General features: G+C 43.5%; 1 protein-coding gene across 1 annotated transcript in view; it reads left to right on the top strand.

The window, feature by feature from the left end:
- LOC145360028 (taste receptor type 1 member 3-like) overlaps positions 1-15,561 on the top strand; it is a 29,470-nt gene extending 13,909 nt beyond the window's left edge. The window contains exons 4-7 of the mRNA XM_080214926.1: positions 4,383-5,195; positions 10,020-10,140; positions 11,709-11,785; positions 12,578-15,561. Coding sequence (XP_080071052.1) covers positions 4,383-5,195; positions 10,020-10,140; positions 11,709-11,785; positions 12,578-13,534 — 1,968 coding nt within the window. The 3' untranslated portion in view covers positions 13,535-15,561. The remainder of the gene's footprint in view (positions 1-4,382; positions 5,196-10,019; positions 10,141-11,708; positions 11,786-12,577) is intronic.
- The last annotated feature ends 7,261 nt before the right edge of the window (positions 15,562-22,822 follow it).

Raw genomic sequence — 22,822 nt, forward strand, 5'->3', positions numbered from 1 at the left:
AGAGGCTGAATGCCCGTGACCACTGAAGTGTTCGCCAACAGGAAGGGAACAGTCTTGCCTGGTGATTGTCGAGCGATGTTCATTCATCCGTTGTCGTAGCATCTGCATGGTCTCCCCAATGTACCATGCTTCGGGACATCCTTTCTTGCAACGTATCAGGTAGACAATGTTGGCCGAATTGCAAGAGTATTTACCATGTACTTGGTGGATGGTATTCTCACGTGTGATGATGGTATCCATGTCGATGATCCGGCATGTCTTGCAGAGGTTGCTGTGGCAGGGTTGTGTGGTATTGTGGTATTGTCACAACATTGTCTACCTAATACGTTGCAAGAAAGGATGTCCCGAAGCATGGTACATTGGGGAGACCATGCAGACGCTATGACAACGGATGAATGAACATCGCTCGACAATCACCAGGCAAGACTGCTCCCTTCCTGTTGGCGAACACTTCAGTGGTCACGGGCATTCAGCCTCTGACCTTCGGGTAAGCATTCTCCAAGGCGGCCTTCACGACACACGACAGCGCAGAGTCGCTGAACAGAGACTGACAGCCAAGTTCCGCACACATGAGGACGGTCTCAACAGGGATCTTGGGTTCATGTCGCACTATCTGTAACCCCCGTGACTTGCCTGGGTTTGCAAACCCTCACTCACTATACTGTCTGGAGACAATACACATCTCTTTAACCTGTGATCAGTGCTCCTTCCACTCACATTGTCAGCCACTTCAGGTCTTGAACAGCAGGTTAGGTGTAAAGATTCGCATTCTAATCAGTAATCTCTAAACTGTCTGTGCTTTATATGCTCTGTCTGAGGCCAGAACTCTCCATTCACCTGACGAAGGGATGAACCCGAAAGCTTGTGAGTCTATTATCAAATAAATTGGTTGGACTAAAACCTGGTGTTGTCAGACTTTTTACTGTGTTTACGCCAGTCCAACGCCGGCATACCCACATCATCACATATATGAGTGCCAGGGTACTGGCCTACAGAACTGGGAAGCAGTGCCGGATAAAATTGAATGACCTAATCCAGGCAAAAAAGATGTATATTTAACCTCATCTAGCATCTTTCCTCTAAATGACCCCCACATCCCCCACCCCAGCACCCTGCATGTTTCCAGCCCCTGACCCCCAAGCACCTTCCTCCCCTTCCCCCCAAGGGTATCACACCGCTTGCCTTCTGAGGGCACCCCCTGATACCATGTGGGATTTGTGCCAATAGATTTTTCATGGCTCCTTCTATCCCCACAGCAGAAAAATGCCCGTAATTGCCAGGAGAGGGCGTAGGCAGGGGGTGGTGAGCCTGACCTCCAAGTCCTCACCCCCTTTGAGGAGCGGGTGCTGGAACTTGCAGTGGGACCCCTCAACACAGTGTCACTAAGAAAATGAAGGCACTCAAATAAATCACTGGCTACAGTGGGTGGCATACATTGATAGCGACTTGCAGCATCTGCCATGACATCCCCAGAACCCATGAGAGATTCTCTCCCCTCCCCGATCTCACCCACCACAGGGCCCTGTATGGAGGTTTAGTGATTCCTTACCCACTACCAAGATGTAGGCCCAGGTGCCCACATGCATGTGGACAGAGGTAGGAGTCAGATTACTTTGCGCCAGGGCATCATCACAATAGTGCTTGGTGAGCCATCATCACCCTCCTGGCTGCCAAAGAAACTTAGTAACACAGCGTACCCAAGCCCACCACTCTGGTGTTACAATGTTGCAAGAGATTGTCGGACTCTGGGGGTCACGGACAAGGGGGGACAGGAGAAGGGAACACAGCTCCTTTTGCCCAAAGCTAGTGTTAATCAGGGCCTCCCTTGCTGCCCTCGCATGCCTGAACCTGGCTGCTGCCAGCCCTTCAGTGCCTGGGTGGCATTACTGTTCCTCCTCCTCCTCTTCCTCCTGCTCGGTGGTCTCCTCCCCAGTGACACCCAGACTCCACGTCTTCCTCCTCAAGAAGGTCTGTTCGCTGCTGCGCCAGATTGTTTAGGGCATCGCACACTACCACAATATGAGATAATATCAGGGTGCTGTGTTGGAGGGCCCTGCCAGAGCGGTCCAGGCATCTGAACCACATTTTGACGAGCCCTATGCACCACTCTATTGAATGGGTGGCAATGTAGGCCTCACTATATTGGGTCTCCACCTCAGTCTCAGGCCTCTGTATAGGTGTCATCAGCCAAGTCCGAAGCAGGTACCCCATGTCCTCCACGAGCCATCCCCACATCCTGGTCTCCTCCTCAAAGACTTCCGGAATATCCAAATTCCTTAATATCAAGCTGTCATGTGTGCTGCTGGGATGTCTGGCGCAGACATGCATAATGTTGAGTTGATGGTCACACACCAATTACAAGTTTATTGAATGCAGCTTTTTCTATTCATGAATCTTCCCGGATTCTTGATCTGGGTCTTGAGGGTGAAGTGGATGCGGTTATAGCCCCCTGCACATTTGGCATCCACACGATTGCTGCGAATCCTGCAACCCAAACTTCCTGCCAGGCCTGGTCCAGGTCAAATTTGATATATTGGCCAGCCTGAGCATACAGAGCATTCGTGACCTTTTTCATACACTTGTGGATGGATGATTGTGAAATGCCACAAAGGTCTCCACTGGGGCGGGTGGGCAGGCAGGGGGGTGGGGGCGATGCTGTTTGTGTGTGTGTGGAAGGAACTGGTGGCGTTAAAGTTTAAGGCGGCCTTCAATTTCTTGGTCACTGAGAATGGATGCCCTGAGGTGCAAGATCCTGCAACAAATGGCACAAGCTTTGCACTGTCTCCTTGCGGAACTGGAGCCACCAGCAGCACGCAAATGTCCAACAGTTACTCGAAGGACACACGCGCGGAACTATCGGAGTCTCCACTCCCTCCCTTTCCTGCCCATCCCATGGTGAATGGTGGCCACATCCTGCCTCCAGTGGCTGACTCTCTCTCCTCCTCCTGTGAGTGGTAAGGCTTGGGCCTCCTCTGTCCACAATTCATCCTCCTGTTCCTCCTCCTCAGCTCCAGCAACAACAAAAGAACAGCAAGATCAATGGGCTGCATTCCAAAAGCTATCTCGTCGATTTGAAGAAGGGAGTGGCATTTCGGGAAGGGGACAGACAGATGGAGAGGTTAAAGAAATCTGCTCGCACCCACATTAGCAACAGACCCCCCCATTCCTGACCCTCCATTCTGCCCTCCCAGCCCCCCCAACAGCTCCCGGTAACACAGGACCCCATTCCCCTCCCACAGTCCCACACCAACACAGACCCCCCATTTCCACCCCACAGCCTCCCCAGCAACACAGACCCACCCAATCCCACCCCACAGCACTCCAGCAACACAGACACCCCATTCCCTCCCACAGTCCCCCAGCAATACAGACCCCTCACTTCACCCCCCCCCCCAACACTATCACATACCCAGAACCAATGCAGTAATGTCCACAGATACTGCTGCTTGACAAGTCCTGAGGCTGCAGCACTGCTAATTCAAAGAGTTTCCATCACATCCTCCACCTGCATCAGTGCTTCCTGCTACCTGCGCTAGGACCCAGAAGCATCCCTAAAACAAGAGGTCAGCACTCAGACCCAAGTCCGTGCTGAGATTCCAAGTTTGGACTCTGTGATGAACAATAGCCACCCATGCACCCTCCTCCCACCCACACACTCACAGCTCCCCCAATTCAAAACACAACATGGCCACCACGAAACAACCTCCTCTGAACAGCAGTTTGAAAGTTGAGACTTATCTCCTCGCTCACTATCACTGATCAAGCGCCAGAATCCAACTTCTATTGAGGAGGTGTTTTCCAGACCGATCCGGCTTTGGCGAATGCATTCGTAAAGGCAGGCAAGCCAGGATGATTGGGAGTAAAACTCGCTAATGACATTATGATGCATGCAAAAACATTTAAAATGATGTCTCACCCATTTTCAGCAGGCTCCCGATCACACTGATATTTTCCCCTGGCATGGGGGGAGTTGGCGCAAAAATGGGCACCATTCGCACCATCTGCTTTATGACCAATTTTACAGCATGTTCCCATGAATAAACAGGCGGATTGTGGCTGTAAAATTCCTCCCAATGTCTCAGGTCTGTTTCTCTCTCCACAGATTTGTCAGATCTACTGATTATTTGCAGCACTTACTGTTTTTAATTCAGATTTCCAGTATCCAGTATTTTGCTTTAGCTTCAGATTCAATGGAGCACAGGCCATGGTTGTACCCGACTGGCAGAAGGTGGTTGGAGGTGGGGGGGGGGGGGGGGGGGGGCGGGGGGGGGGGGGGGGGGCGGGGGGGGCGGGGGGGGCGGCGTTGCGTGTGTAGAAAAGGCTGATTTGGATGGGGAGACAGTAATATGGTGATATAATCATGGATTCTCTTCACTTTTTAGATTAGTTACGGGGCCTCAAGTGAGCAACTCAGCAACAAGAAGATTTACCCATCTTTTCTGAGGGCAATGCCAAGCGATCGAAACCAAGCCAAGGCTATTGTTTCCATCATCAGAAAGTTCAACTGGAATTGGATTGCTGGAATTGGGAGTGATGATGAGTATGGGCGGCAGGGCATAGAATTGGTTCAAGAATACGCATTGTTCCATGATATCTGCATAGGCTACATTGAGGTGATTCCCACTTACCTCAGTCTACCCAACTCCAAGCAAAAAGTCTCCGAAATTGTGGGCAAAATCAGGCAGATGAATGTCAATGTTATCGTCCTCTTCTCCAGTGAGGGACCCGCTCATGAATTTTTGAAACAAGTGGTTAAGATGAACATCACCAGGAAGGTCTGGATTGGAAGCGAGGCCTGGATCAAGACAACAGTTGTTACTCACATACCAGATATTGAAACAATTGGCACCGTGATTGGTACAGTCATTAACAGTGGGAGAATGCCAGGTTTCACGGATTTCGTTTTAAACCATCTTACTAATATCAGGATCGCAAAGGAGCAGAACCTCAGTGCGGAACTTGGTGGCAATCAGCTCTTTCCTTTTTGGCCATACCCCACAGAATCTTCTGGTCAGCTGCTCAATGCGATTCAGTACCTGGAGCCCAGCAACCTGTCGGTGGTGTTGGACCAGCCAGTGAGACGGACCACCTTCAGTGTATACACAGCAGTGTACAGCATTGCACATGCACTCCATGCCTTGCTCAAGTGCCACAATGGAAAATGCCAAAATACAGCCAGCTGGTACAACTGGCAGGTATAGGGTTCTCTTACTGTTTGTGCTCAGGTCCATAGAATCACGGCAACCCTGAAATTATGCTTTAAAAATGTGATTGCAGTTTATAATGTATGTGCCATCTAACTATAGGACCTAATTGCCAGATTTCTCAGTACTGACCACACCCTCTGACTACATGGCTCCTAGATAGTGACTACAGCCTCTAACCAGACTGTTGTTGGTGAACTTCATCAGTTTCACATTCAGCCCAAGGCCACTACAAAGTGATTGAGATTGGCCAAACTAATTTCTCATGGGTAATGACAGCATACGGAGAGAAGGCACTCAGTAGCTCAGGGCTAGTTTGAGTCAGGGTGTTTCAGGCCACTGGAATTGATTCTAACCTTGAACAGGGCAGGGAACTTGCTGGTCTGAGCTTGAGGCTAATAGTGTTTTAAATGTGGAGTTTTCATGGGTAGCATCCCGGCCTCTGAACTACCTCAGGATTTGATGCTCAAGAGAGGTGCATTCATAACAGGCCAAACAATATTAATCTGCAAATCCTTCCAATATTTGCCAATGGCAGGTGGTAAGACTGGGAGAGATTTCTGTTTGCCATGTGATGGAAAGAACATTAGATCCTCTACCATCACTATTCATAGCTCCAGACCAAAACATGTATATGTCACAGCAACTTGGTCTTCCTGGGTAGCCGGTTGCCTCATGTGGATCAGACTAGTGCCAATAGCATGGGGTTCAATCGTTTTCTGACTGGGGTCGATTTGGGGTCTACCTCCTTGCCCTACCCATGGTGGAGATTGTGGTGCTGTGGGTTGGACTTGCCTTAGGGTGGAGAACTCTAGATACGGTCAAATGCTTACACAGAACTGCTTTTTTTACATTCATTCCAGGGATGTGGATATCATTGGTTAGGCCAGCATTCATTGTCCATTCTTAATTGCCCTTAAGAAGGTAGTGGTCAGCTGCCTTCTTGTACTGCTGCAATCTATGTGGTGTAGGGGTACATTCACAATGCTGTTAGGGAAGGAGTTCCAGGATTTTGACCCAGCAACAGTGAAGGAATTGCAATACATTTCAGGATGATGTGTGGTTTGATTTGATCTGATTTATTATTCACATGTATTAACATACAGTGAAAAGTATTGTTTCTTGTGCGCTATACAGACAAAACATACCGTTCATAGAGAAGGAAACGAGAGAGCGCAGAATGTAGTGTTGCAGTCATAGCTAGGATGTAGAGAAAGATCAACTTAATGCAAGGTAAGTCCATTCAAAAGTCTGACAGCAGCAGGAAAAAAGCTGTTCTTGAGAGGCAAGGATATTGCAGGTGATGGTGTTCCCATGCATATGCTACCCTTGTTCTTCTAGGTGTGTTTGGAAGGAGCTATTGAAGGATACTTGGTGAGTTGCTGTAGTGCGTCTTGTAGATGGTACACACTGCTGCCACTGTGCATTGGTAGTGGAGGGAGAGAATGTTGAAAGTGGTGGATTGGTGCCAGTTAAGTGGGTTGCTTTGTCCTGAATGGTTTCTTGAGTGTTGGTGAAGCTGCAGTCATCCAGGCCAGCACAGAATATTCCGTCATACTCCTGATTTGTGCCTTGTAATGGCAGACAGACTTTGGTGAGTCAGGAGGTGAATTGCACTCCACAGAAATCCCAGCCTCTGACCTGTTCTGGTAACCACAGAATGTGTGTGGCTGGTCCAGTTCAGTTTTGGTCAATGGTAATCCCCAGGATGTTGAGAATGGGGGATTTTGTGATGGTAATGCCATTGAACATCAACAGGAGATGGCCAGATTCTCTCTTGTTGGAGGTAGTCACCGCCTGTCATTTGTGTGGCAGGAATATTACTTATCAGCCGAAGCTTGAACGTTGTCCAAGTCTTGTTGCACATGTGCACTGCTGCTTCAGAAAATCCATGATCAAAAGCATGATCTGGCCAACTGGCAGTGTAGGCAGTTGGAGACCTCTGGCACACACTTGACGGAAGGCTTATTCTCTTGCAGTTAATGGGGATGGGGTCTGATGAAGGGTCATCCAGACTTGAAAAGTTAGCTCTGTTCTCTCTCCAGAGATGCTGTCAAATCTGTTGAGATTTTCCAGAGTTTTCTGTTTTTGTTTTAGATTCCAGCACCCGCAGTAATTTGCTTGTATTATAATGGGAAAAGAGTTTTGGAAGTCTGTGATGGGGAGGTCATGGGACTTGGTACAGTGCTGCTGTCAAACAGAAGTGTGTACATGTTAATGGGAGGATTTCAGGTCTTGGATGGGTGTTTGAGAAGTGTCCACAAAATAGTTATATCTTCTGAAGAATGAATGAATTGTTTGAATTTAAAATGCAGAGAATGATAAAATGTAGAGATAGAGTCAAATGTTCAGTGCAAAGGTGAAGGAGCGAAGGGTGAGGTGGGTATCTCTCCTTATCAAATCCCACTTTAAAGCAGCCAGACTTCTCCCTTCCCTCCAACTCATGCACAGCTTTTTCTGGTGATCCAGGGTCACCTAGCTCTTGCTGTGATAAATCTGGAGTTCTCTCATCCTGAAATGTACAAAAGCCCTGGAAATAGTGATCTAAATATTCAGCTGTACAGAGCCCATGTTTCAAATGGAAAGCAACCTCCTCACCTTCCAACCTGATAGTGAGGAATTAGTGTGCGCAGGAGAGCCAGTAATGCACCTACTGCCATATATCAGTGGACAAAGTGAATATTACATGTTAGCTGAGTCAGCATTAATGGTCTAGTGTGCTGTGTCTGTTTACAGCAGTAATGGGATTTCCAGGCCAGCAACTCCTGTAATTATCAATACTTGACTTTCTTTTTAAGCAGCTGCTGGAAGAGTTGAAGCAAGTTAACTTCACCATCAGTAACACCACCATTTACTACGATGCTGCAGGAAACTCACAGCGAGGTTACGACATCATAACCTGGATCTATAATGCAGGGCAACTCAAACTACCAGTGATTGGCAGTTACAAAGATCACTTGACCATTCACACCTCCCAGATTCAGTGGAAAACAGTTGATAATACAGTAAGTTAGGGCAGCATTTCAATGAAAGTATACATTTCCCCACTCCATTTGTTTTATCATTGTTGGCAGTGCCTTCAGACATTTAGGCACTAAATTATGGGATTCCTCCTTAGACCTTTTCACCTCACCACCATGTTCTCCTCTGTTAAAACTCTCCTTGAAACCTTCATCTAAGTTTTTGGGCACCTGTCCTAATGTCCCTGTGTTTGATCGTGAAGTCATTAAAAATAGGAGTAGGCCATTTGGCCTATCAAGCCTGGTCTTCCATTCAAAAAGGTCGTGACTGATTTGGTTGTGGCCTGAACTCCACTTTCCTGCCTGTCCCCCAGAACCTTTATCTCCCTTGTCAAAAATCTATCCAACTTCCCTTGAATATATTCAAAGACCTTTGATGAATGAATTCCAAATTCAAATGACCGTTTGGTTCCTGGTGTCAAATTCTTATTTGAATATTCTTCTGATTCTTGATTGAATGTATTTCTGTGAAGTGTCCTGCAATCTTTCACTACTTTGAAGGGGCTTTATAAATGCAAGTTGTTCTTATTCTCTCTCTCACAATGCTTATTCCCCCTTGTCCCCATCTTCACTCAAGGACAGATTTCAATGTTTATTTGATTCAACCATTTCTTGCCCAATTGGGCTGGACCATCAGGTCCTACACTCTGCTAAACTGTTCACAGTTCCAGGATCATCTTGGAATTCACCACAATTCATCATCTACCCATCTCCATTCTCACTTCCAACAATTAAAAGGGAATTGATGGCCTTCATTCTCACTAATATTGAAACTATTGTTCAGCTGCCTCTGCAATTTTACCTCTTCTACTAGCCCATCAAGCCAAACATAGCCCAAGGTCAACCATGTCTTATCCCTGAACCCGCATTGTTCTAGCTTTTGTGGAGTGTCTTGGCATTCTTTCCTAGATTAAAGCTGTTATGTAATGGAAGTTGCTATCACATCAATTGTATCACTCTTCCAAGTGATGAGAGCATTTGCAGGCTGATTAACAGTCCAACAAGTCACAATGTGAATACTCCTTTCATAGTGACTATCTACTAGCTGTTGGGGGTGAGGTTGCTCCAATAGCGAGGAAGAGTTTTATGGGCTCATTCAACACAGAACGAGAGTACGGGAGGCAATGCCACACTCACTGAATGTACAAGTTCCATCAGATGTTGCTCCAGAATTCTGAACCAAAGCCTCAGGAGCTCTTTGCTTCAGGACTTCATCATAAACATTTTTTCTGAATTCTAGAAATGTATTATTGTTGAAAATGCTTTAACACAGAATTTAAATATATCTGTTACTTAGCATTAGAGTTTGAGCCTGTAATTCCCTCTAGGGTATTTGGTATTGTATAAATAAACCACCAGAACTCCTCACTTAGATTTTAATTAAAAGTTTATTTGCTTCTACACAGAGTTAACAAATATCCAGGAGTGGGTTATAGGCTGGTATCCCATCAAGGAACTTGGGTTGCATCCTGGGACTGTCCATCCTGGAGTTTGAAATATGCATATGAGCTCTAAGGCGAAAACATAACCATGGGGTCAGAGAATAACTCTAAATTTGAACTGATTTCTTCAATCTGTTTAACCAGCTTTATGATCCAAACTGTCCAAATTAGTACAGTAAATACTTCTCTGATTGTAGTCAGTGGCTCAGTATATTCAACAGAATTAGCAGTTGGAATTAATCCTAGTGTCCAGTGCACAGAGAACCTATTAACTCTTGGGCTTCCCAATATTTGCAAGGCCATGCAGTACACCAAGAGTAATGAAATAACAAGCATACTACTTGTATCGACAGGTACCTCCATCCCATTGTTCCAAGAACTGTGACCTGGGGCAGAAGAAAATTGCCATCAGCCTTTATTCCTGCTGCTTTGAATGTGAAGATTGTCCAGGAGGAACATTCCAGAACTTAACTGGTGAACCTAATTATTTATCTACTGCCCTACAATGGACTAGATCAAAGCAAAGGAATCTGAACAGATCATTCTCTATAAATGTTTTAATTACAGCAGGAAGTCTTGGATACAAAGACTGGATACAAAATTGTCTCAATGCCAGAAAATAAAGTGTATTTGTTGATGAGTGTTTTTTGCTGTTTCCAATAGGGAACAGCAAGGCTCAGGACTGGGTCCCCTGCTTTTTGTGGTATATATTAATGATTTGGATCAAAGTGTAAGGGGCATTATCAAGAAGTTTGCAGATGACATAAATTGGCTGCATGATTGATTGCGAGGAGGATCACTGGTGACTGCAGGAAGTTATCAGTCGACTGGTCAGGTGGACAGAAAAGTGGCAAATAGAATTCAACCCAGAGAACTGTGAGATTTAGAAAAGTCAAACAAGGCAAGGGAATGCACAATAAATGGGAGGATAATGAGAGGTGTAGAGGACTTATGGGACCTTGGAGTGAATATCTACAGACCCCCTGAAGATAGCAGGATAGGTCCATAAGGTGGTTAAAAAGACTTCATGGAATCCTTTGCTTAATTAACTGAGACTTAGAATACAAGAGCAGAAACGTTATGCTGGAACTATATAAAACATCAGTTAAGCCACAATTTCAGTACTATGTGCAGTTCTGGTCACCTCCTTACAGAAAGGATGTAATCGCACTAGGGAAGATACAGAGGGGATTTATGAGGATGTTGCCAGGAATGGGAAATTGCAGCTTTGAGGAAAGATTGGAGCAGCTAGGGTTGTTCTCCTTCGAACAGAGGAGGCTGAGAGGAGATTTGATTGAAACGTACAAAATTATGAGGGGCCTCATGCAAAGGATCTATTTAGTTTTACAGAGTTGTCAATAGGGGGCATAGATTTAAAATGATTGGTAGAAGGATTAGAGGGGAGATGAAGAAAAGTAAAATCATCCAGACGGTTGGAAGGGCCTGGAACTCACTGCCTCGAAAGGGAAGTAGAGGCTGAAATCTCAACTCATTTAAAATGAATATGTATCTGAAGTGCCATAATACATAAGGCTATGGACCAAAAGCTGATAATGGGATTAGGCTGGGTGGATAATTTCTGGGGAGACACAAACATGACTAAGTAGCTACTTTCTGTGCAGCAAACCTTTCATTATCCGAAGTTCAAATATAGATGGGTCACAGGTTGATATGTAGAGTACACATACACGAGCGAGTTAGATCCAGGATGCAAGATTACAAGCCATGATGGCTTGAAGGGAAACTTTCAGATGGTGTTCCCATGTGCCTGCTACCCTTGATCTTCTAGGTGGTAGAAATCAAGGTTTTCAAGGTGTTGATGTCTTTGTGATTGGTTGAAGTCCATGCTGTAAATGTTATGCACCTCAGCTACTTTGTGGATGGGTGTCAATCAAATGAGCTTCTCTGTCCTGGATGGTGCTGTAGTCATCAGACAAGTCTAGAGTTTTCAATTACTTTCTTGACCAGCTCCTTGTAGATGGTTAAAAGGCTTTGGGGAGTTACTTGCCACAGAATACTCAGCTTCTGACTTGCTCTTGTAGCCACAATATTTAAGCAGCTGGTGAGGTTACAGTTTTGGTTAATGGTGATTCACAAAATGTTGATGGTGGGGATTATGGTGATGGTAATGCCATTGAATGTCAAGGACAAGGTGGTTCGACTCTCTTGTCAGAGATGGTCATTGCGTAATACTTGTATAGCTTGAATATTACTTGCCCAGGGCTGAAATTTGTTATAGAACAGCCCAGTGAGTCTATACCTACTCTCCAACTGAGTATCTTACACAAGTTCTCTCCCCTGGACTATTCCTGTAATTTCATATATTGTGGAGATGCCTGCGTTGGACTGGGGTAAACACAGTAAGAAGTCTAACAACACCAGGTTAAAGTCCAACAGGTTTATTTGGTAGCAAAATCCACTAGCTTTCGGAGTGCTGTTCCTTCATCAGGTAAATGGGAGTTCTGTTCACAAACAGGGCATATAAAGACACAAACTCAATTTGCAAAATAATGATCGGAAGACTTACTGCATGCAAGGAAAAGGCTGCTTCATTATCTGAGAACTTGCAAATAGAACAGAAAACGGTGTAATCATCAGAAAACATCCCTATTTCTGATCTTACGATAGAGAGTAGGTAATTGATGAAACAACTGATGATGATTGGGTTTAGAACATTGTCCTGGGGAACGTCTAAAGCAATGGCCTGAAGCTCAGATGATTGGCCTCGAAAAACCACAACTATCATCCTTTGCACTAGGTACGATTCCTGTTACTGTAGAGTTCATTTATGATTCTCATTTACTTCAGTTTTACTGGAAATAATCTAATCAAGTGTTTGGGTAGGATGATCACTGCCTATGGATACACAGGATTTCTTGTTCACCTTTCAGGTGTGTTTTGTAAGTGACAGTTTGACTTTTCTGTTACAGATGGCTTTTCATGCAATGACTGTCAATCTGACGAGTGGTCACCACCGAAAAGCCCTGCCTGCTTTAAGAAAACTTTGCAGTACCTGTCCTGGGACTCACCTGTTGGTGTGGCTATGCTCCTGCTCATGGTGCTCGAGCTCTCACTGATATTAACTGTCATGGTGCTCTTCCTACTACACTCTAATGCTCCAATTGTGGAAGGTACTGGGGGGAAGATGAACATAGTCACCCTAACCTCTCTGGCTCTCTTATGTTGCAGCATATTGCTGTACCTCGGTGAACCATCAGAATTCATCTGTAAATCACGTCAGCCAGTCACTGCCTTCAGCCTTACTATGTGTATCTCAACTCTCCTAGTCAACTCGATGCAAATCTTGCTCAGCACTGAGTTCGCTGGCTTAACCAAGTCTTTGTTGCACAGATATAAACAAAATGGTCAGTACATCACCATCTGCGTCAGCCTTGGGGGGCAAGGTGCCATATGCTATTTTTGGCTGAACACAGATGGTGACTTTCTGATGAAGACAACAGGCAAATCTGAAGACACTCTTGTCCTCTTCTGTAAGAGTGATTCAGAGGTAATATTCTGGCTAATGTTGGGGTACAGTGGCTTACAGGCAGTGGCCTGCTTCATGTGTACCTTTCTGATCCAGACGCCAGCTGAAACCTACAACCTGGCCCGAGAGATCAGTGTCTCCATGCTCTTTTTTACCACCACCTGGCTCTGCTTCATCCCAATCTACCCTGCAGTAAACAAGAAGTATGCACCTGCCATTCAGATTTCTGCCTCACTTCTCAGTTCTTTTGCAATTCTTGCTGCTTATTTCATCCCAAAATGTTTTATTATTTGGTTTAAACCACAGCACAACACTCCTGAATATTTTCAAATGTATGGTCTACAAGGAAGGAATGTCAGTGCTACACACTCGTTGAGTTAGCTTCAAAGATATGACATGGGCAAGGATGGTGACATTTGGAGGGTGGGAGCTGGACAGAGGGGAGTGACAAAGGGGGGAAACAATGATTGGGCAAGGACCAAGGATAGAGAGAAAGACAGTTTCACATCTCATTTTCAAGCCTTCACTCTTTTCTAACATTAGATTCCATTGGTCATTCCTGAGCAAGGTGTCTTATTTCTCATTCTCTATCACTGACTGCTAGCAAGCGTGTGGCAGTGACCCTAAAGTGCAGCTTAGCCTCAAAACTTTTATCATCTCTCCCATGTTTGATGGACTTGATTTTTATTCTCATAAGAACATAAGAAATAGGAGCAGGAGTAGGCCATCTAGCCCCTCGAGCCTGCCCCGCCATTCAATAAGATCATGGCTGATCTGAAGTGGATCAGTTCCACTTTCCCGCTCTCTCCACTGACCGCTGATCCATTCAGGACTGACGGAGCAATTTTGAGCATCCATCTAAAAACAGTCTGTACCCATGTTGGTCAAACTCTATCTCTTTGTACCAGTTCACTGCTGTTTAGGTCCTATGCGAAATGTGTTGAAAAGAATTGGTGGATGCTTGAGTGCAAGTTGCAAGTTGAGAAATGGTAAGTGGAAGGCATTTTTAATTTTAATAACTTTGGCATAAAGTTCCCACTGCTCATAAAAGCCAGTAATACTCAGCAAGCACTCCACATTTTACACTTACCACTGCCAGAACAATCCCTGAGAGAATTCTTTCAGACAAATTCCCAGTCTGTGTTGTAGATACAAATCACCAAAAATTGTGCATTTGCTGTCTAACTCATTTCACTGAGACCACAGACAACTAGAAGAGAAAGACTCTTCCCCCAAATACATTAAAACTCAAGTTACTCTCACAATCCCTATCACCCCTCTTGATGTGAGTCACCTATCCGTAACCATCTATCCATGTCTCTCACTCTGTGTTCCAGAAATACCTGGCTTTCTAATGAATAAACTACCTTTAATCCCATTTTATAACAGTTCTTTACAAAGTGGAAATTTGGCCTGCAGAATAACTGCCATGTTGAGTTACATCCAAGTAGCCATTGCACTCCAAAAAAGCAGCTCATAGTCTGAAACATTTGATACAGGTACACAAATCACTAAAAAGTGGCAATACAATTTTATAAGGCCATAAAAATAAGGCCATAGGAAAGCAAATTAATCCCTGGGGTACCTTTCTAGAGAGATAGAATCAAAAGCAGAGAAGGTATATTAAACTTGCATAGAATCTGAGGAGACGTGTGGAGACCAGTCTCCATGTTATAAAAATATAGAGGCACTGAAGAAGATGCAAAAATCAACTTACAAGAATGGTACCAGAAACAATAAATTATATACACCAAGACAGATTGATCAAGATATGTACTTCTCTTTAGAAAAGAGATGTCTGAGGGGTAACCTGATAGAAATCTTTAAAATTATGAAGGAATTGGAAAGGATAGGCATAGTTAAGGTGTTTCCACCTTTGGGGGAGACCTAAACTAAAGGCCATGAATATAAAATAGTCATTAATAAATCCAATCAGGAATTCAGGAAAAACTTCTTTACTCAGAGAGTGATTAGAGTATGGAACTCACGACTACGAGAAGTGGTTGAGGTGAATAGCATAGATGCATTTAAGTTAGATAAATATAATGAAGAATGGAATAGAGAAATAGGATTTGATAGGGTTAGATGTGGACGGGTGTGAAGAGGCTCATGTAAACAGCAGCATGGATCTGTTTGGACTGAAAGGTCTGTTTCTGTGCTGTACATTCTACATAACACTGTCATTTTCTCAGATTGCTAAGGCATAGAGAAGTGAAAACTGATGTTTCGCAATACATGAGAGGAGACAACTGAGAGAACTGATGAAGCGGAAGAACCAGCCCCATCCACTCATGGACTTTACCCCAGAAGATTAAATTGCTTCCCTTAGCCTATTTAGTACCTATCCCCCCTCTCCCCCACCCCTAATTATTACGCAATCACTTTTTCTTGTTGTTATTGCGGCGTTCCAACACACTGTATTCTGCCAGACAATGAACCTCATCATTTCAATCCAAATACAGTGTTTTCATTTCCCATGGGAACTATCCAGATGTTTCCCCTCAATTCCCACACATGAAAAAGTTTTTTTTTAGCAAACAGTAACTGTATCAAATGTGAGGTTCAGTACCTGAAGCTGCTTTCACTCCTTGTGTTAGCTAGTTTTAGTGTCTATCCAGCCCATTTGTGAAATTCTGCTGTGTGGCTTTGCAACTGTAAACTTTTAACTGGAAATAAAATGAATTCCTTTAAGTGGACACTAGCTGATCTATTCATTAATGGATACCGGGTATATGTTTTAGGCGGCCATCTCATCTGCTCACAGGTTAATATCAGAGGTGGACTGAACAGGTAAGTAATCTGTCCACTTTTAAGTATCTACCTGTCTGGTTTCTACCAAGTGCATAGGTTCAATTTGACTGCAGCACATTCTGTAAGCAATACCAAGGGAGCTCTACTGGAGTTATATTTGGAAAAAATACATTGTGTGCGGATGCCACAACTGTTTTAAAGATGCAACTTATCTTCGTAAGAGCCAGCAACCTAATGCTGACCTAGAGTCAAAACTATCAAGAATGGCCAAAACACATAGCAACACTAAGTGACACAAGTCTAGCGATTTGATTTGATTGCCCTGATGAGACAGAGCTCCAGCGCAGCAACAGGATAATACCACATGCTATCACACTTCTGCCCTTAAAAACATGACTTATCAAGAGTAATGTCACACACAAATCAGTGAGCAAACTTTATACTGAAACTTTATACCTTCCCTTAGGGATGACTGTCACACTTCGTCTCAAAGTTGCAGTGTTACAAGTGTACCTGATTGGCTCAACTATAGAATCATTGAATCCTTACAGTGCAGAAGGAGGCCATTCAGCCCATCCAGTCTGCACCAACAACAATCCCATCCTGACCCTATCTCATAACCCGTGCTAGTATCCCCGACACTAAGGGATAATTTTGCATGGTCAGTCAACCTAACGGGCACATCTTTGGACAGGAGGAGCACCTGGTGGAAACCCATGCAGACATGAGGAGAATGTGCAAACTCCACACAGTGACCTGAGGCTGGACTTGAACCCAGGTCCCTGGCGCTGTGAGGCAGCAGTGTTAACCACTGTGCCCAACATGCCACCTCTATCATTCATTTGGAAGTGGCAGAGACATTAAATGAAAACTTAGTATCTGTCTTCATGGCAGAAGGCACAGAAATGTTCTAGACGTAATGAGAAACCAAGAATTTAGTGAAAATTAAGGACTTAATAACATTAATATTTAGTAAAGAAATAGCACTGGAGAAATTAATGGGACTAAAGCTCACAAATCCATTGGATCTGATGGGATTCATTCCAAGGTATTAAAAGAGGTAATTATAGAGATATTGGATCCATTAGTTTTAATCTTCTGGATTTCACTAGATTCTAAAACGGTCCTCTTGGATTACTAGGTAGTAAACATAACCCCTCTACTCAAAAGTGGGAAAGAGAAAAAAAGAACAATAGGCTGAAATAGAAGCAAATTACTACAAATACTGGAATCCAAAATGAAAACAGAAAATATTAGAAAATTTCAGCATGTCTGACAGCACCTGGAGAGAAAATCGAGCTAACGTTTCAAGACTGGATAACTTGTCCTGACTCAAAACATTGGCTTTATTCTTTCTCCACAGATGCAGTCAGACCTGCTGAGATTTTCCAGCATTTTCTATATTTGTGTTGGAATATAGGCCGGTTAGCCAGATATCTGTAGTGGGGAAAATGCTAGAACCTGTTATGAGGAATGTGATAACAGGACACATAGAAAATCATAATGAGATTTGGCAGAGTCAACACAAATTTATGAAAGGAAATCGTATTGGCAAATCTGTTTTTTGAGGATGTAACTATTAGGGTGGATGAAGGCAAACCAATGAATGCAGCATGTTTGAATTTTCAAAAAGCATTCAATAATGTGCCACACAAGAGGTTATTACACAAAATTTGGGATCATTGGGATTAAGGTATTATATTTGCATGGATTAGGATTGATTTATAGTCAGAAAACGGAGTAGGAATACATAGGTCAAGGCAGGCTGTAACTAGTGGGGTTCTGCAAGAATTAGTGCTTGGGCTTCAGATATTTACCAACTATATCTCTTAGATGGAGGAATCAACTGTGATGAGGACACAGAAAATTGCAGAAGGATTTAGACATGTTACGGGCAAGAAATTGGCAGATTGGATATAATGTGGAGAAATGTGAAGTTATCCATTTTGGTAGGAAAAATTGAAAAGGAGAGTATTTTTTAAATGGCGAGAGGCTGAGAAATAATGATTCAGAGGAATCTGGGTGTCATACAAGAATCAAGAAGGTTAACAAAATAACAAAGGGATCGGAATACAAGTGTAATGTCTTACTGCAGTTTAGAGCCTTGATGAGACCACAGTGTACAGTTCTTGTCTCCTTACCTAAGGAAAGATATAGTTGCCTTAAATAAAAGACAAACACATGTTCACTGGACTAGAATGAGGGAGGGATTCAGCCTGTGAAAAGAGATTGAGTAGCTCAGGCCAATAGTCCTTATAGATTAGAAGAATTGAAAATGATTGCATTCTAAAATTTTTAAAGGGTTTGTCAGGATAAATGATGGGAAGACTGAAAATAGAGGTCACAATCTAAGAATAAGGGGTCAGCCACTTAGCACTGAAATTAGAAATGTCTTCCATAGTGTTGTGAACCTTTGGAATTGTCTACTTCAGGCAGCTGTGAATGCTCAATTGTTGAGTTTATTCAAGTCAAGTATTAACAGAATCAAAGGATATAGGAATAATGAAGTTGGGGATCAGTCATGAATGCATAAAAAGAGAAAAACGAATTGCCTCTTAGTGACTCACTTTTCTCAACATTGGCAATCATCGGTGCTGACTGAGATTGGAACTTACTTAGTTACACTGTGAGCCACTCATATATCCCTCTTGGAGTCAAGATATTGCATTAATTACCATGCCCACTTCTCCGAGGTTCCTGAATCGCTATGTTCCAAACACTGCAGCTCAGAAAAGGTGAAAAGCAAGGGGCTTTGTTCTTGCTGCAATAAGTGTGTGAACTTAAGTGGGATGAGAAGATTGTCCACAGGTTTTACCGCCACAGATTTAATTGGTGTTGAAGCAGGAATGTTGCAGAATCTCACTGGTCAGGTCTGCAAAATGTGCCACAGTTTGCCTTTTCTTTCATCTCCCACTTCTATCTTTTTATCTTTGTTCCCTGGAACTGCTGTCACACTGGGTTTGTGCAGGAGTGTTCATCAACCAACTCCCTGCCTACCCCTGAGAGTGTCCAGCCTTAATGTCTGATTGCTCTGCACTGATCCCAGTTATTCCCAGAAAGCTGATAAAACTCCAAGAGTACATGGGTATAATACAGAGAGGGTCTGCACAGATACAGTAAACAACAAAAGATTTCATGACACAAAATCAACAGGAGTGATTATGTCATTTCATCTATTTTTCCATCTACCCTACTGCTGATTCAAATCTTATTAATTTCTAACTTTTCCCAGTTCTGATGAAAGGAACAGACCTGAAACATTGGGTGGAATGTTGTGCCCTCCAATATAATGAATTTGGTGGTGGGGTGGCATTTAATCAAACAAAAGGATGGTGGCAGGGAAACTGCCACATTCCTGCTTCAACACCAATTAAATCCATGGCGGGAAATCCTGTGGACAACCTTCCCATCCCACTTCCAGTTGAGGCCCTTAAGTGGCCAGTTAATGAATATTCTTCTTATATTCATGCAATCTTTGTGTGATATGCTACTGCCCCAGTAGATGGCGATGGCACACCACATTCACTCCATTCTCACCGGATCGAGTGTTGTTTATGGCGATCATAACATTTTACACAATTAGAAAGACCACGCCTTACCAACATAAAAGCAATAATGTCAACATGTTGTTTCCAAACCAGTGATTATTGTGACATGAACCCTTGGATCTTCTTAAATTGCACTGACCTGACATCTCCTGCTTATGTAGCATCTAATGCAGAATCTTAATGATCTAATATAAACCATATCAGTGCTGAATTTTACATTGCTATTTCCTCCTATTTACTATGCATTATTAGGCAATACCTTCAAATAGCTGTGAAAACACAGGGCTATGCCCTCAGCATAGCCGTTTCAAACTCAATAATAAACACATCCATGGAGCATGATCACTTGAGTAAGATACCATGAATTTGAAGTGAGCAACGCTAATGGAGAATGGAATGTATATTTGAATATTAAAAGGAATATTGATGGTGAGACAGTAAGGACAGAATTTCTGGCCTGAAGTGGGAGTTAGAACAGAGGCAGGTGGGCACATAGTTTTGTGCTGCTGACATGCCAGTTTGCTTGCACTATCCTGCCCCTGAGCCATTTTCCCAGAGGTAGGATCAGCGTGGGAAAGGGGGTTACATAGCCACAAGCAGCGGATAGTCAATTCAGGTCAGCTAAAGGCCAATTGGAATTTCCCTGTGGCAGCAGCAGATTGGGGGTTCCGTTTCCTACTTCTGCCTGAACATAGATGGTGACTTTCTGATTAGGACAACAGATGATATTGGAGCTACTCCTGTCCTCTTCTGTAAGAGTGATTCACAAGTGATGTTTTGGTTAAGATTGGGATGCAGTGGCCTACAGACACCGGCCTGTTTCACATGTATCTTTCTAATCCACACCCCAGCTCAAACCTACAGACTGGTCAGATCGATAAGTGTCTCCACGCTCTCTATCTCACCACCTGGATTTGCTTCATTCCAAACTACCTCACATTAAGTAAGAAACATGCGTCCACCACCTAACTTTCCTGTTCCTTCACAATCCACAGTGTCTACTTCACCCTCAGATGTTCTGTTACAGCACAATACAACTGAATATTTTCACATTTACAGTCTGCAGACTTCAACAAGAATGTGGAATGAGAATATTGTGACATGGGAGGGGTTCTGCACACCAAGCTATTGCAAGCTGTAGGTTTAGAGACCTTAAGTACTGTGCGATGTATAGCATACATTGTGGTGACTATCTGATTATAGTGTAGAAGCCAAGAAATTCATTATATTGAGCAGTGTTCAATAAGAATTATTTTGCCTCCAGTTTTCTTTGTCACCTACTTTGCATCTCAAAAGTAATATTTCAAGCCTTAGGTCCTATGAGGTAGTCATGGTGCTCTTGCAGAATTTAACTTTGGGTGGGTGGAATCACAGGGAGCTTGTTCTATCCTTTCTTGACATCTACGTATCTTCCCAGAAAGTCTCCAAAGACTTGGCACATCTCACTGAGCAGCTTCAGAGCGTCATTAGTGGAAGTTAGTGGAGTACATTCTGAAATAGGGATTGGGATATGCCCTGGGGGTTAGAATAACCTAAAAAGTGACAAAGTATCCACAAAACTGAAATGGTCATATGTGGTCGAACAAAGGACAGGGTGGGGTTAATCTGAGATGGTGTTTCAGCTGCAAACTGGGAGTCTCTGAATATATTTACACAGCCCAGTAGCTCACATGCAAACAGGACAGGATATGCAAACAAAGCAGCTTGGTTCCACAATGATACTCACAGGTGTTCAAAATAAAGAATCTTTTTACCTCATAGCCATTGAAGCATTTTGGGATTGATGAGATTCCTTCCTTCCACAATTTGTACAAAGTAAAGTGCCCCTAGATTAATAGAATGATTGTTTTTATCTCAAGGGTTTTTTTTAAACTCATTTACAGGATGTTGCCTAGGGCAGCATTTATTGCATTGAGAAGGTGGTGGTGAGCTGCCTTCCTGAACTGCTGCAGTTCATGTGGTGTAGGTAAACCCATAGTGTTGTTAGGGAGGAAGTTCCAGGATTTTGACCCAGTGACAATGAAGAAATGGTGACATATTCCCAAGTCAGGGTGGTGACGAACTTGGAGGGGAACTTCCAGGTGGTGATGTTCCCATGTATCTGCTGCTCTTGCCCTTCTAAATGGTAGTGGTTGTGGGTTTGGAAGGATTGGAATTCAAATGGAGAAAGATATGCTTCAGTTCTACAGAGCATTAGTCAGACCTAATCTGGAATATTGTGTTGCATTATGGGCTCGGAACCTCAGGAAATTATATTGTCCATGGAGGAAATGCAAACACAAATTCACCAGAATGATACCAGGGCTAAAGAAGTTATACTACGAAGAAAGAAAAATAAAACTGGATGGTTTTCCATGAGTTTGGAAAGATGGAGGTTGGTCTAACAATGAAACTAAGATTATCAAGGGATATTGAGTAATTGCAGGTAAATTAAGTTAAAGTACAGATCACCTGACGAAGGAGCAGCGCTCCGATAGCTAGTGGCGTTTGCTACCAGATAAACCTGTTGGGACTTTAACCAAGTATTGTGAGACTTCTTATCGTCAAACACTCTCAGAACAGATACAGCAAGGGTTGGATTCAGAGTAAAGCTCCCTCTGCACTGTCCTATCAAACATTCCCAGGCCAGGTGAAGCACAGGATTAGATTCTGAATGTCAAGCATACAACCCATGTTAAATGCAAGGGTATCTGCAAAATCCAGAAGAGTAACTTGGATCACCAGTTCTTAGTGGTGTACGTTTTCAATTTTGTACACTGTGAGAAAGGGATGGGGAGAGAAGGGAGGAATGGTAATGGGCGATTGAATGGGAGTTGAGATTATATGAGTATTTGAGGGTTCTAAAATGGGGATGGGGTTAGAAGGGGGAAAGAAGGGGGAAAGAAGGGGGAGGGAATGCGAGTAGATGTTGGGAGATTTGGATGCAGAGATGAAGGAGATGGGATGGGACAGAGGGCCTTCTGTGCCCCTTGCCATATTACAAATAATCCACCTGTGTAGTGTGATGTATCTCAAGTATTTTGTTGTACAAAATTTTATTCAAGCAAATAAATTATTTTTTGTTTTTCTTAGTGTGAAACATATCGCTGATGTTGAGTAATAATTCAGTCAAGGCAATTACATGAGCATGATGTGCTCAATGTCCATCCTGCTTATGCTTAAATTGGTCCACCGCCTCAGAGAGTATGGTGAACCGCCTCGGAGAGGCTAGTACAGTCACTGAAGCTGATAGAATGTTGATGGTCATACCAGCTACTGTTTAACTTTGTTATTAATGAGCCAAGAATTGCTGGTACCTTGACAACATGGTGCTGGATTGGTAACCATGAGTCCCTGCAGGATGTAAAATGAAACAGTGCTTGTTTCAAGT

The sequence above is a fragment of the Carcharhinus amblyrhynchos genome, chromosome 30 (genome assembly GCF_965287045.1).
Source record: "Carcharhinus amblyrhynchos chromosome 30, sCarAmb.v2.hapA, whole genome shotgun sequence".
NCBI classification, from domain to species: Eukaryota; Metazoa; Chordata; class Chondrichthyes; order Carcharhiniformes; family Carcharhinidae; genus Carcharhinus; species Carcharhinus amblyrhynchos.